This window comes from Lissotriton helveticus, chromosome 7 (assembly GCF_964261635.1).
Source record: "Lissotriton helveticus chromosome 7, aLisHel1.1, whole genome shotgun sequence".
NCBI lineage: Eukaryota > Metazoa > Chordata > Amphibia > Caudata > Salamandridae > Lissotriton > Lissotriton helveticus.
Genome location: NC_136068.1, coordinates 1,020,777,119 through 1,020,792,953, shown reverse-complemented (window position 1 = coordinate 1,020,792,953; position 15,835 = coordinate 1,020,777,119). Strand labels below are relative to the sequence as shown.

The following is a 15,835-nucleotide window of genomic DNA, read 5'->3' as shown; positions in this document are numbered from 1 at the left end:
CCCTGGGGCTTTACAAATGCTAGGTGGGGAGCCGCGTGGCCCCCGTCCTGGAGCGCTCGATGGCCCTGGGGACCGCCACACCCCAGGGCCAGCTCCTGCAATGTCCCGGAGTGCCAACCCCCGGGACATTGCTGTTTGCTATAGCAGGGGAAAAACCTCACAGGAGTATCACCCATAATCCTAATTGAGATCAGGGTAGTTATAGCAAGAATATACAACAATATCTCACCCGGATTCAATTATAAATAGATACACTTGTATGTACAAGACATTACAGGAAGAGAAGAAAAGAAGAGAGACTACGAATCATTCATTAAATGTGTTAAAGACATCATATATTTAGAGGACTGGGTAATACACAAAAGTTGTAACAGCACTGTTAAGCAAAAATGCATAGGCAACCCTAGAGGACTAAGTGCACATTGTGCTCGTGACGGGATGTGACGGCGCAAGTGACACAGTGAAAAAACACAGCGATAGGCGCCAGGTGAAACGTAATATACATTATATACAAAATGGTTGGCTCAATACAATGATTTCTTTGGAGGAATTAGCTATAATTCAGTAGCAGTTTTATGAACCAAAGCGGGACGTGCGCCACAAGTTGCACTGGTGGGTCGACGGCGTTTCGATCCTTTCAAATTAGGATCATCATCAGGACCGGGTTGTCAAGTAGGTAGGTGCTGTAGCAGCTAATTCAAGTACCCGAGGAGGCAGGGTAAACTTGGGAAGAGGTAGCAGCGTCAGGAGACAATTGCAGATGATGGCGTGCCGTGGGAATAGAACCGTCCGGTAAAACTTGGGGAGGCAGGGTCGGAGCCCCGATCCACTGCGAGGGGGACAAGTTGATTTCTAGACTCAGCGTGTGCGGCAGGAAAAACAACCACGATGGGCTGGGGGGGGTAAGATGCGACCTTAGTGACGCTCGTAATGGCGGAGAATGAAATACAAATTTTAAAAAGAAGGCTGGCCAGGCCCGGGGGATAGGGTCCCCGGGGCCATAATTGACCTCCGGAGGGGGCCGCCGTCCCCCTCCCTAAAAATGTATTTAAAAAAATCAAGGCTGCCAGGCCTAAAGTGGCTTTCAAGTGCCCAAGTAGGGCCTCCATTTTTTTCTTTCCTTATGGGGTTTCGGTAGGAACTTTTGCATGTTTGTCCTATGGTCTTGCAAAAAATGGTGTCTCTTTTTCTATGGTTACAAACTATTTCAGCTTTCTGTCCCGTCACTGAGTTCTCACAGGATAAAGTGACTCTGCGACGAAAGCCTTCCTTTAGGTATAAGATGGCACCAGAGTGGCACCTTGTGCACGTCATCTCCCTTCTCGCTTTCCTTCAAACTCCTCATTTGTCTGTGAATGAGGCATTCTAAGAGGGTAGCCACTCCATACATTAAACAGCAGAGCTTTGCATAGGTGACACTCACTTTGCAGCTTTCTTGATCCATCTGTAGGCAAAGCTGTTAAGTTAAAAACCTATCGCCTGATGGATTTCTCTATTCATCAAACATGAGCTGGCCGATAAAACTCCTCCTGCAGGTTGTTGTGCTCACTCTGTGAGAGGTAAGGCTGCGATGGCCACCCGTTTAATGCGATGTGCTGGTTCAATCAGTTTGTTGTAAGGTGGCTAAGTGAGCATCTCTGTGCTCCTCCGCTTGGCCTTACTGTATGGATGAGTAGGAAACCCCAGTTTGATAAGGCTGTCCTTCAGAGCTTATTAGCATAATCCAGTTGTATCCTCAACCCTGTTCCTTTTACAGTAATTATGCCCATAGTTCATGCATGAAACCTAATATCCATTGGAGAAAGAATGTGCTTACCTTCTGTGATGCTCTTTCTGGTGGATAGGGCAGCTCCTGTGGACTCTTTGGCGGCTCCTGCCTCTATCGTAAGGATGGTTTTTCACGAATGCGTTTTTCTATAGCTCCTTCTTACACGTCTTTTACCTCTGAGAGGGAAAAGCGGGCAGAGCTGGCAACTCTGCTGTGTGCTGTAGTTTTGTGTTCTGCACCTGAGTATAATCTGGTCAATGCATGTGTCAAACTTTTCCATCGTTCCTCGGTCAGGGGATCCGTAACACTGTTCCATACTTTGGCCTTATTTAAAGTTCGATGGATGAGTTACTTCATCACAAACATAAAATAAATCTTGAACGCCTTATGGCAAGTGTGTTGTATCCTACAGCACTTGTAATAAGGCAGACAGAATATCCATCGCGTTTGTGACGGAGTAACCCGTCTGCCAAACTCTAAATCACGTTGCTTTGTTCTTAATCATATCTTGCTCTGGGGATTTGGAGCAAATGTGTAAGCTCTGATGTCATCTGTCATGCCTGATTTTAGAGGATCATCATTAAAGCTACCCTCTCAAAGCACGTTGGTTCTGGATAGAGTTCTAGCGTAACTAGTATGCTAGCTTTCTATATTGACGGCAACAAAAGTGGGGCAGCAGACAATGCCATGCTGCTGCAATAGAAGCTGTGGACTTTGCAGAATTTCCAATGGGGCCAGGTGTTGTAAATGCGCAAAATGTGTTTGTATTCTACTATGTCCTTGTATATAACAATTTTCAGGTCAGATTTAGATCTTGGCGGAGAGGGAACTCTGTCATAATGGTGAAAGAGTACCCTCCCTACCAAAACTATCATCCACCTGCCTGATTCAAGTGCAGGCAGACAATAGCTTTACAACGGTGGAGAGTATCCATTCCCAATGTGGTCAAACTTATCCTGAGACCCGATGGAGTAAGGGCTGTCGGAGGTTTGGCTATATGTTCACCCACCTAACTTAGATGGGCGGACATATAGCCGTCTTCAAATGCAGGCCACCCCCAAGAAAAACCTGGTGGTAAGGGGCACTGAAAAGCGCTCAATGCCCCCCTCGCCTTTGGAGTTCTCTACCTTTGCGAGGGGGGCATAGTTTTTTTTTCTATTTTGAAAAAGAAAATTCCGCTTTGGGATTTTCTTTTTGAAAGTTAAAAAAAGGTAAGTTTGCCATGTGGCTCCGTCACGTTGACGGAGTCGTATGGCATAATTACAAAAAATTTACAGGAACCAGTACAAAGGCTGTTGCTGCCAATGCTAGAAATGTGAGCTGGGCCAGGGAACATTTCTGAAAATGGCCGTCGGCACCTCCATCAGGGCAATGGAGTAATTTACCCCATCGCCCTGGTGAGGAATGGCAGATCGCCAATAGTTAAATCAAGCCTTTATTATTTTACAGTTTAAAGGCAAATTGTGTTTAGTTAGTTAGAACACCATAAAGTTTTAAAGAGCTAAAATAATGAAATAAAGATTTCCCCATGTATGTAAAATATTCCCTTTTCATATTTGTATCCTCAAAGTACTCTTCATTGCGGTCATGTCTTGCCTGCTTGACTTTTAAAACCAAAATCATTAATATTTTGAAAGGCAAAGAAGTCCGTTCTCAGCCATCCTTAGCAATGCACAGAACTGTTTCTTGCTAGTAGAGAGTTTAACATTTTTTTTAAAGTGGAGTTTTTTAAAGTTTAGTGGGTGAACGTGTTCTGTAGTAGAGGTACAGTTTGATGGTGCTTTATTATTGCTCTTTATTCACCATTGCACCTCTTAGGTCCATTCTATAAGAGGCCACGTGTTTGAAAGGGCATTGGCTGCACCGGGAACACACATCGAGTTTTAGATGCATGCTGGGTGTCTGTGCAATTTCCGGTTTTCAGGACTACTGAGAAATGAATGCATGTGGCAAAAAGTCTGATAAAAAGCTTGTCAAGTATACAGACCAGTAGATATCAATACTGCTTAATACCGTATTAAGCAGTATTGATATCTACTGGTCTGTATACTTGACAAGCTTTTTATCAGACTTTTTGCCACATGCATTCATTTCTCGGTATGCCATACAACATACATTTTATAAAACCTCTTCTATTTGGGTCTCTTTTGTCAGAAACAAGCCAGTAGAGGTCTGATCAATTTGGCTGTTTTATGAAAACTCAATAAATAAAGTTAATGACTGACTAAGGCAGGATGAAAAATGTTTTGGGACCTGAAGGGGTCTAAAGGTGTTATATCTAATAGCATAGCACCCCGTGCTGGCTTTTTATGTGGGCAGAGTTAGTGGTCTTGTACCATGTGAGAGCTCTTGCGCAGTGGGATCAGATAATGCTGAACTCTTAGAGCTTGGGGTTCTGAGTGGTCAGAGAATCGGCGCCTCTCAAAGCTCTCACTTCTTAAGTCAGAGGTCAGATAATACTGCTGTTTTTTTCATTTTGTCATTGTGATTCTAAAATATGTTTGTTCTTCTTCTCCACAGGTTCTTCTTAAAATTCTTTCTCAAATGTAATCAGAACTGCCTAAAGAATGCAGGCAATCCTCGGGACATGAGGAGGTTTCAGGTCAGTGCCTTAAATGTTTGTCCAATTCTCCCAGTTTAACCTATTGCTGTCTTGAAATTGCTCTGTAATTGAACCTCTATTTAGCAGCAAGTGATTGACCCATTCGGCTTAATGTTGGAGTTTCTTGTTTTAGTGGGGACGGTGTGGACTGAGATCCTCTGTGCTTTTATGGTAGGGAACACACAACTGCACAGCAAATAGACTTCCATACCCAGATCTAGAACTCAAAGTAGGGCTGGTAAAATCCTGACCAATGTCAAGATAGACACCTCTATTCCGATGCCTCAGTATAGGTACAACCACTACAAATACCCGCCCTTGCACGAGAGCATCCAACCCTTCACCCTCTCAAAACAGATGCATGGGCAAGGCAATGTTTCCAGATAGAGGCCCCTTGGGAGGAACCCCATCCGCTGCCTCTATATAGATATCTGTTGTGCATAGCAGGTGTGCCTTGAGATCACATGATCAGCAAACTCTGAACAACTACATCAATCACACCAAGGTCGATAGATCAATTTTGAAAAGATGTATACAGTTATTGCACACGTCATAACTGCAGATATAGGTGCAAGCATTAGTAAGGGGAAGGGCTTTCTTCTAAAAGAGGGTTGGACGTTCTGGAGTTAATGAAAGGGGGAGGCGCTGCGTAGAGAAGTCCTTCGATGAAGAATGTGGCAAATTCTTCTTATTCCAAAAAGGAAGTGCCCTGTCAGTTCTTAATGGTGATGTCATATTTTAAAGATACAGGTCCCTGTCAACTGGTTGCTCTTGGATCATGATCCTTGCTTTAAGATATATTCTCTTCTGGAGCCAGAGCCGCTGAAGGTTGTGTGGATGGAGGTGGCCTTGATCTGGTTGCATTGCTGAGATGGGATATATAGAGCTGCCACCAGCCTGAGGTTTGACTACAATGACTGATTGACGTTGCTTTAATCAGCTGTCGATCTTCCCGCTCTTTTTGTGTTTTTTAGGTATCCCTGGGAACTGTACCAATGTGTATAGCATAACATGGAAATCATGTTATCTTTGGCAACTACTGGCAGGTATAAATTCTAATCAAACTCAAAGCCACTCATTTTAACAACCTCAAGAGACAGAAAGTTTGAGATTGACTTGAAAGGATTCAAACATTTCATACTGGGTAAATGTAGAGGTTTGGTACAGTTACATATCCCACACACTGTGTGACAGAACCTGCCGGTTATCAAAGTATCTCTGCAAAAACACTGGAATCTACCACGTTATGTTGTTGGGATTCAACCGTGTATCTTCAGATGAAACCCAGTGCTCTTCTGTTGGCCTAATACCACTCTAGGGTATTTTGCAATAATTCACACCTGTGGTCAATGCTTTACACACAGATCTTTGCAGCAAGTGAATTAACTACCTGAGCTATCTTCACAGAGTTATGTACAAAGAGCTGATTGATGCAAAGCGATCTATGGTAGAGGTGTTTTAACTGTCCCAGCCATTTTACAGCAAATACCCTTAACTAGCAAACACCAATGGTAAAGTAAGAGATTAATATTCCTATGGTGGTACCTGGTGAGAGACCGCAGGCTCTAGTCTTGTTGTGGCCACCTCCTATTCACCTTGGGTGAATACAAAACCCCCATCAGAAGCTGTTACTGATAACTCTTATTAAAATTGCTACAAAACTACAAGTCTATGCTAACAGGTGAACGAATGATTGAGTATAAGAGGATTGTAAAAGTACGCGTGCATGTGCTTACATTCCATATGTGGAAAAAAGTGCTGCAAAGTGGTGAATCACTTTCATGTGGACCGAGCTTAAATTTAGGATTTTGAGTAAGGCAAAAATGTTACGGCCGGAATTGTAGCTTTTCATGTTTTTCATTTGGAGAAGCCAAAGTTATGAGTTTAATTTCGTGTATGGTGTGGTCAGGGCAGGAAGAGGGCTAGGGAGACAGACAAGCCCATTAGAGTCCAGGGCTTCATTTCGGAAGTTCAAATAGTACAGGAAGGGGGCTCCATAGTACCACTCTGAAGTGAATGCTCTTAGTGCGGATTTTTAGGTGTCCTGTTGAGATAAGGTGTAGGTGCTAAGTACACTAAGGGGCAAATTTACAGCCACCTTGTGTCACCGGAACGTCACTTTTTTTGATGCGCTTCAGTGACGCAGTGTGCTGGCCCATATTTAAAAGGCCGTGAAAAGACACCCTGCGTGGCTTTTCATGGCCTTGTATATATGGCCTCCTTTCCTGCATTACTCTGCATCAAAGGGGCGTTCCATGGGCTTAGCTGTGTTTTTTTTTCACCCAACACCCATGGGTTCTGATGCATTCCTAGATTTACAAGGTTTTGTATACCTGGAAATGCCTCAGATTCTAACACTTCCCCAAAGGAGGCGTAAAAGAGGTGCAACGAGGAGAAATACCTCTATTTCTCCTAGTTTCTTTCCTCTTTCTAAGTGTGCCGAATGATGTGCAGAGCATGTTTGAGGCAATGGAAGTTTAAAGCAGAGGAGATTTTAAAGCAGAGTTGTGTATCATCAGCATATCTGTGAATTTTGACGCTTTTATTTGTGAGTAGAGCACCAAGCTGCTGCACGTAAAAGTTTAATATGATAGGAAACAGTATGTAACCCTTTTGGCTCCACGTGTAATAGGGATCTTTTTTGAGCTGGAGGTGTCCATGTGAACAAGCTGGTATCGGTTGGAAAGGTAAACCCTTACTTACCCTTACCTTTACCCTATATCTAAAACCCCTTTACCAACTGGTTCGCTACCCATCACGTATAACTAAAAACACCTTACTACCCCCTTACCCATAGCCATACCAGAACCCTAAAAACACCCTATCAACCTTTACTCTTACTGATCCCATAAAACTAAAATCTCTTTACTATGGCACGCCTGAACCCTTAAAAACCCTTACTTATTGTTAGTCATCCTTGAAACCTAAACTCCTTACCAGCCTTTACTCCTACACAGCACTTAAACTAAATAAAAATCTTTACTACCCATTATCCCTAATCACTCATAAAACCTATTTTTTTAAATGGTCTAAGTTATTTTTAAAATATATTGATATCTCGAGATGCCGTGGTCGATCATTGGGACAGGAATAGCTTACCCTTTTCTTCTTACTCACAATTGGTTTGTCTGCACAACATGTCACTGATAAGATTGACAGGATTGGGCATGTATGTTTATATTAGCTTGTTCCATGTACATGATCATATACGTCATATATTATTATTTATCACATTCACTTTGTGATTTACTGATATGGGCATTTGTTTAGAGTCTTTATTGGCTGCTGTTCACTCCAACATATACCAACAATGGATTGTATTCTCTTCTGCTTATATAGTATACACTGTTTGCATTTTCTAGCTGCCAACATATTGATCAGACATTCACTTTATTGTACACTTGCACCTTTCTGTTGGACAGACTCTTCTGAAATAGCCCACATAGACTCAATTACATGATGTGAAGACTGAGCTAACTCTTAGTGATAGCCGTTCCACGTACGTAGGCATGAACTACATGACTGTAATACCCAACATGATAGATTCACTCCATGAAACAGTGCTTTTTGTGTCTTGTATATCATTTGTAGGAGGTGCCTTGAAGACACGTTATTTAAATGACCTTCATTGTCAATGGTTTGCTTGAAAACTTAGATTATTTGGATTTGCAAATCCACCTTCCCATGCGATGATAATCCATGTGATATATGCACTCTGTTTACCAAACTTGGAAGATTCTTTATTCAATGTAACATTGGTTCTTTTTGAATTTTTTTTATATGTTGATCTGAACCATTCAAAGATGGCACCTGTCGTGAGGACACAACGTGCGGCTTTTATGTCACTAAGTCCTTTTTCTATGTCACTAGTATTTATTTTGGGAATAGTCAGCCATGTTTCTTTATGTGAGCAAGGACATTTATCGTTCTAAACACGTCAAGAGATGCTTTGGCAGTAAACCTGTTTTTCATACTGTAGATCTGTTCTGAGTGAGCATGTACATTGCTTCTGTTTCCGATTATGTTGCCTGTGTGCTCCTTTAGTCTTACGCTCAACTCCCAATGGTACCTGTCTCCTCTTGGAGCAGATTGATGGTGATATATATATATATATATATATATATATCTATATATATCTATATATCTATATCTATATGTATCTACTAGCAGCCCGTCCCGACGTTGTTCGGGTGTATGAATTGCTGCCGGCCAGTAGTATATTGTTTTGTAGGATTTCGTTTTGATAGCTTTTCTTATCTGTGACAGGCCTGTGAAACGCTCCGATTCACAGTGCACTGCTGATGCACTTACGAGTGCGTGTTCAGTAGTGTGTGAACTCGAGTTTCCCTACTTTACTTTTCCTTGCAATATTATATAGCGCGAACTCGACAACATGGCATGAGCACAATTTACATTACAGAAGAACACATTCATTTGTGGTAGGCACGGGGAGACAAAGCGATTTGCCTGGAATCACAGGATGTTGAGCTGATGCCGAGATTCGAACGTAGCTCCTCAGCTCTAAAGTTCGCAATTCTAGAACTTGTGACGGGAGGTGTGTCTAAAAGTGTATGTCGGTGCTGGCCATCAATGAGAGAGACCTGTGCATTTTTCAAATCGCTGGTGAAAAAATATGAGTATGTTGCTGGAGATGTGGGCCGCCGTGCCACCAATGTACTTACCGGGGGAGGGTAAACACCCATTATTCCACATTTTTCTTTCTGCATACCATCACTCCGCATACTTTCATTACGAAAGTACCATGACTCCGCAATGCCATTATAACGCATGGCATTACATTTTATATGCTTTTACCACGCATACATTTACAACGAAATTCGTTGTAAAAGCATGAATGGTAAAAGCATGTTTTTTTTTAAAATGTATGAATAAGGTAAATATGGGTATAGGGGTATATGTTTTGGGGTACTAGGGTATATGTTTTGGGGTGTTTGCGTATGTTAAGGGTTCAGATATAGTTTTGGGTTATGGGGTACATGGGTATTTTTAGGGTTCAGGGGTAGGTTTGGGTTTTGGGGTACAGGGGTATTTTAAGGGCTCAGGGCTAGGTTTGGGTTTTGGGGTACAGGAGTATTTTAGGGTTCAGGGGTAGGTTTGGGTTTTGGGGTACAGGGTTATTTTTATGGTTCAGGGCTAGGTTTGGGTTATGGGGTACTGGGTTATTTTTAGGGTTCAGGGGTAGGTTTGGGGGTACAGGGGTATTTTAAGGGTTAAGGGCTAGTTTTGGGTTTTGGGGTACAGGGGTATTTTAGGGTTCAGGGGAAGGTTTGGGTTTTGTGGTACAGCGGTTTATTTAGGGTTCAGGGCTAGGTTTGGGTTTTGGGGTACAGGGGTATTTTTAGGGTCCAGGAGTAGGTTTGGGTTTTGAGGCACAGTGGTATTTATATGGTTCAGGGCTAGGTTTGGGTTTTGGGGGACAGGGGTATTTTTAGGGTTTAGGGATAGGTTTGGGTTTGGGGGTACAGGGTATATTTATAGGGTTAAGATGGGTAGGGGTTTAAGGGTGTTGGGGTATTTTAAGGAGTAAGGGTGGGTTATGATTATGGGGTGCAGGGGTATTTAAAGGGAGCAGGGTGGACACCCGGAGCTGGAATGTACAAACCTGGGAAGAAAAAACAGTGAAATATTGGGCACAACGCTCGCTTTTTTTCCCCTGTAATTCCGCGCCCCGCACACGCCCATGCCCCAGCACACGCCCACAGCACACGATATGAGACATGGCATGAAGGGCGGAACGTACGACACGCCCCCAGCGTTTGTCACGCCCCCAGCACATGCCCACAGCACAATGCAGACACGCCCACAAGGCACTACTTTGCTGGCACGGTTCTTTTACCTGTCAAATGTATATGGTGGGTGTCTGCATAGCATATGTCCTTCTGCTGCAACTGCCCTTTCCAACGCTGTATTGGGTGTTGTGATTGGTGCTGTGGTTCCTGAGATTACCCGCCTCAAAGGTTTGGGCTCTCTCTTTATTATATTAGTATAGATATATATAGATAGATATATATATACATACATATATAGATGTGTGTATATGGATAATGCGGTCTGTTTTAAAGGTAACTTTAAAAGGTTGTACTTCACCATAGGTAAGATATTTAGTTACTTTTTTTGTAAATGACAGTAAAAAAAATTATATATATATATATATATATATATATATGTATATATATGTGTAAATATGTAAATATATAAATATATATATATGTAAATATGTAAATATATATATATATTTAAATAAGTAACTTACCTATGGTAAATGCATTGCCGCATTGTAAAGGTACCTTTAAAATAGGCTGCATGGTACTTACCTGTATGGTGAACATTTCATGTTAATGGTGCTGCATGGTAAAAGATGCGTTGTAAAGGTGACGTGCCCATTGATGTCTACACCCAGCCTTTCAACTCCCTTCAAAGGATCCGACACTTGAGTGCACGACGTCCGACGTGGAAGGTTTCTTTGCTTGGTTTTAGTATCCTATGGATAAATGCGTATACCCAAACTGACAAATTAAGAGGCAAAGGGGCAGAACAAAAAATGATTTCTGTTGAAACTTCCAAAATGCCACATCTACTTGTAGAGTGTTCTTTTTGTAGACAATACTTTTTACAAAGGGGCATGACATTCTCATTCTAGTTTGGGTTTAGGGCGCACAGAAGAGTGTAGTACTGGAGAGTTGTTACTGTAACCACAAGCCACTTTTTATGCTGCATTTCAGAGCAGCAATTACATCGACAGCAAATGACTCGGGGCATCACTCGTGTTACCGACGTGACCGCACTGTAGTTTGCGTTTTATCTGAAAAATCGAAACGGGAAAAGGTGGGACAAAAACTAGCAGGACGCAAATCTCTGCAGGGGACTGAAAGAGGAGAAAAGTCAGAAAAAAACGTGATGTACTGAAAAAGGTGGATGGATCTGCACCTTAAACTGCTACCACACGTGTCCTTTACAAACGCGTTATCTCCCCCAACGTGCAAAGCAGTAATCCCCAATGGGCACGCACTCCTCTTTACAACCTGAACATCCCAGGGAGGAAAACAAATGTATTTTTAAATAAATCGTAAAAGGGCATTTACCCGCCCATTGTCCATGCGATAAACAGAACATGAGACACACTAGAGAGGATGGCCCAGTGTGGACCTGATACATTTGACCTGAGGGAAACAATATTTCTGTTTATCACAGTGACTGCCATTATAATATAGAGACTGGCATGACTCAAGGCTTCCCTTCTGATCTAGAATGCAGAATGCAAAGTCACAGACATGTCACAGACATGCCATTTAATGGGAAGGGAGGAACTCCATGATGAGTGACTAGCCCACTGCAATATAGAGGTTGTTACGCCAAAACTTTTGTCAGTGAGTACTACAACAACATATACTCGCCAAATGGGTTTTTAAACTGCCCACTTCTCCGAAGCTTTCAGAGCAACGATTCCTACTCGCTTTGACAGACCACCAGGAGGACCTGAAAGCAGAGGCAAATACATTAGAAGCCTGAGACTCAGATCAAAGGGCTCTGGGACTGTCAATCAAGGCTCCATGATGTACAGGCAGTGGCGGCTCCACTGCTATGGCGGAGGAGCGTTGCCGCACTGCTTTTGAGCACTGTAAAGTATAGGAAATATAAAATGATAATAACTTTGAGTTATCATTTTATGTTTCCGTTACGGGCAGGCGGGTGAATGGGGCTGCTCTGCTCTCGGAGCAGGGCAGAGGAGGAGAGGTTGTCCCACTCCTAAGTGCGCAATGACTGTTTGGTAGGCCCTCTCGGGCTGCCCAAAGCAGCCATGCACACTTTACCCATTCTCCATGCAGGCTGCATTACAGCATGAATGATGTCATTCTTGTCCTAGTCTTGACACCGGGAAAGATCTGGGATTGATTTCTTTGCATAGACCATTATCCTTACTAAACACCACTTACAATCTCTTTACAGCTATATTTGAGATTCACATGGAGCAGGTAAAGTTCACATTAGTCCATTGGGATCAGGCTGGATGTATAAAGGGGCGGCAAACCAGCAATAAGATAAAGAAGGATTTATGTTTGCTAGATATAGTAGAAAAGCAACAGAAACAATATTTATTGCTACCCCTACACACTAAAAAGGCTTTTGACTGGGTGGACTGTGCATTCCTGAAAGTAGCCCTATGTCACGTGGGATTTGGAGAGAACATCTGTGGAGGTCATTAGCAGGAAATCAATCCCCGCGAGCAAGGGTGAGGGATAATGGATTGCTGACTGACAGAGTGTGCATTGACAGGGGACTCATACAGGGGTGTCCCCTTTCCATGTTCCTGTTCACACTGTATCTTGAGCCACTAGCCCAGATAATTTAAAGACAATGAGTGCATCAAAGAATTACCATGGAGGAGAGACACATTTAAAATGCTGCTTTTGTTATATGGTATCCACTCAAGCAAAAAACAGTGCATCATAGTTTTCAAATGTTGTACAGAAAAATTAAAGTACAATTACACTCCTAGAGGACCCACAATATCTTGTGGGTTGGATGCATTTCTAACAGTAAAATGGCCATTCAACCCCAAAAGTCTGCATCCATGTCAAGTGTTACCACTATGGGTACCAATGGGGGACTTTGTGAAGCCCCTGATGCTAATCTATGTGTATTTATGGGCAGGAAAGAAACCAAGAGTGCTGAAAATTCAGGGCACCCTACACCCAAAAGAAAGAGGTCTAAGTATCCCAAGAATATAAACATAGCATCAGGCGTCACAGCTTAGAAAAATGATGAAATGGATGCAGGAAGAAATAGAAAAAAGATGCTATTTGTTGAATTATAGGCTAACAAATCACTGTGTTGCATTACTCTGCACCAGGGAGGCGTTCTATGGGTGTTGTTGGGTGTTCCCTCACAACATCCATGGATTTTGGGGCATTCCCAGATTTACCAATAGTGGAAGACCTGGGAATGCATCAAAATGCTACACCTTTGCAGGTGAGGCGTAACAGGGAGAAATATATTTATTTCTCCTTTTTACTCCCTCTTTCAATGTGTTCTACACTCTAGAACACATAGAGGAACATGCATCAGGGGATTGTTTTTATGCAGGAAGGCACCCCTTCCTGCACAAAAACAATCCTCCTTACAATGCCGGCACACATTCAACATGGTGAAAGGGTGCCTGTGCTGGCGCTAGGGAGCCAAAATGGCGCCAGTGCATGGAGAAAGGCAGGATTGCACCATATTCTTTTAAATACAGTGCATTCCTGTCCTTTCCCTGTCACGCAGTGCAGAAAGCTGACGCACTGCAATGCTTGACTTTGCCATAAATATGGCCCTCAACATTTATAGATGAATTTTCTGAAAAAAGCACTTAGAAAGGAAACATGCAATCACTGATATTTGTATAAAACGATACAGAAACGTAAAGTGACACAGTTGTCTACAGAGAAGCATGAGAGAAGGAGTATAGTTTCCAGCTAGACAAGGGACAACGGAAGTCTGTTCTCACTAGAAACACCACCAGCCATGCTAACCATACCAAGGGCAGGGAAACGTTTTTTAAGGTTTTATACCAAAGACCCCTGACACCTGAGAAACTATATATAATAGATCTGAACAGACCGGATAAATGTGGTAGGGTATGCAATAATGCAGAAATTAGTTCACGTACATTTTTATGACACTGCCCCAAATAAAAAAATTCTGAGAGAAAGGTAGACACCATGAACCAGATAGATAACTGTCTGGAGGTAGTACTACTCGCTAGGCTTTCTGAAGGGATAATCCCCATACATTCAAAGAAAAGCAAACTCATTGCAGACCTACTTCTGGCAGCTAAGCAGGAGTTACTAGCTCTATGGGGAAAACCATTTTCATGGACAATAGAGGCTTAGTGGGCAAGAGTCTGATCTTAGACTTGGACACCTTGCAAGCACTATACGTGTTCAGGAAAACTGTCCACACAGACGTGGGACTTACTTGTGCTATATTTAGTTAAAGACTTTACAGCACTCCAGTATCCCAAACTGCTGGGAGTTCTACAGATTGCTGAAATGTTGTGAAGACTAGACAAAGCAGAAGCAAGGAACATAAAAGTAAGAAAGAATATGAGACCTCCAGCTGAAATGATGATTGATGTCATTAGCGCGACGGCAAAGAGGTGGGAGTTGGAATGGTCAGACACTGGAGGAGTAAGTCACCCATTCTCTTTGTAAACGTTCTCAAAACAAGGCGGAATGAGAAATAGCTGACAGCCAGTAAGGCTGCCAATGGATGGGTAATGCAGAAAAAAATTCAAAACAAACAAAAATGTAATGAAAAATAAAATATACATATATATACTGTCATTGCACATGTATGTGGAATTAAGTATATGAATCCATACTTCTCTCTATATATTTTTACCTTGACAATATTTGGCAGTCAACAATATTCTGGCACTACACATTAGAGTGTTGCAAGTGCATTAAGTGTTGGCAGTCGTGAGTGTTGAGACCACTGTGAGTGTAGAACAATATTTTCTTTCAGGGTACAGCCACCGCATGCGGCCACTGTTTGGTACTGGTCAGTTTTGTATGTTGGTGAGGTGCCTCCGTTTGCTGAGCCCCTGCTGCCCAGATCTATGTATAACATGTTTTGGCATCAGGTGGACACCTCCATGCTCCTGAGGGTCTTATCCTATCCAAAGTTTGTGCCGTCAAATACGCCTGTACTAGTCATTTGCAGGCACAGTGTCCGCACATCAATATTCTATCAATGTACAACAAAGATGATCCACAGAGGTAAACTGTTTACAATATGGTAAAGCTCAGCCCACCTGTAGAAGGATGGCTTGAGAAAAAAAATATAATTGAAATTGGATAGATGCACAGCAGATTAGTTACACTGCGATCGGGTTTGGTTTTGTTGAGTTTACTGGTGCACCGAAAGGTGACGTCGAGGGTCCAACGGCGTCTTAAACATAAGTTGAGAAGTGAGACTAGAAGTACTCTAGAATCATCCCTTTGCGGGTACACATTTTGTTGTCTTCCCTTGAAAAAGACTTCCACTCCATTAATTGAATTGTTTGCGTGTTTTTTTTATTTCATTAACACTTTGACTTGTTGATTTCAAGCATAGTTTGTTAGCCTTTTACATTTTTCAAACATTTTGTCCTTCAGGCAATGTCATTATGCCATGGCGGGTTACAGCAAGTACCTGACTCCGCGGAACTACACCTTGGCCGGTGCCGCTGCCTTGGTGCTCTTCCTGCTGAACCAGCGGCGCAGGGCAGCCGCGGCCCTACGTGTCGATTCCCTGATGAAGGGCATGACCTAAATGCCCGAAATGCATTGGAAACATAATAATGACATTGCCTGAAGGACAAAATGTTTGAAAAATGCAAAAGGCTAACAAACTATGCTTGAAGTCAAAGTGTTAATGAAATAAAAAAAACACGCAAACAATTCAATTAATGGAGTGGAAGT

General features: G+C 42.5%; 1 protein-coding gene across 3 annotated transcripts in view; it reads left to right on the top strand.

Annotated features, from left to right (window-relative positions):
* EBF1 (EBF transcription factor 1) overlaps positions 1-15,835 on the top strand; it is a 799,867-nt gene that overhangs the window by 449,251 nt on the left and 334,781 nt on the right. For all 3 annotated transcript variants that reach the window (XM_078653725.1, XM_078653724.1, XM_078653726.1), the window contains one exon: positions 4,289-4,370. In XM_078653725.1, the coding sequence (XP_078509851.1) occupies positions 4,289-4,370 (82 nt within the window). The remainder of the gene's footprint in view (positions 1-4,288; positions 4,371-15,835) is intronic.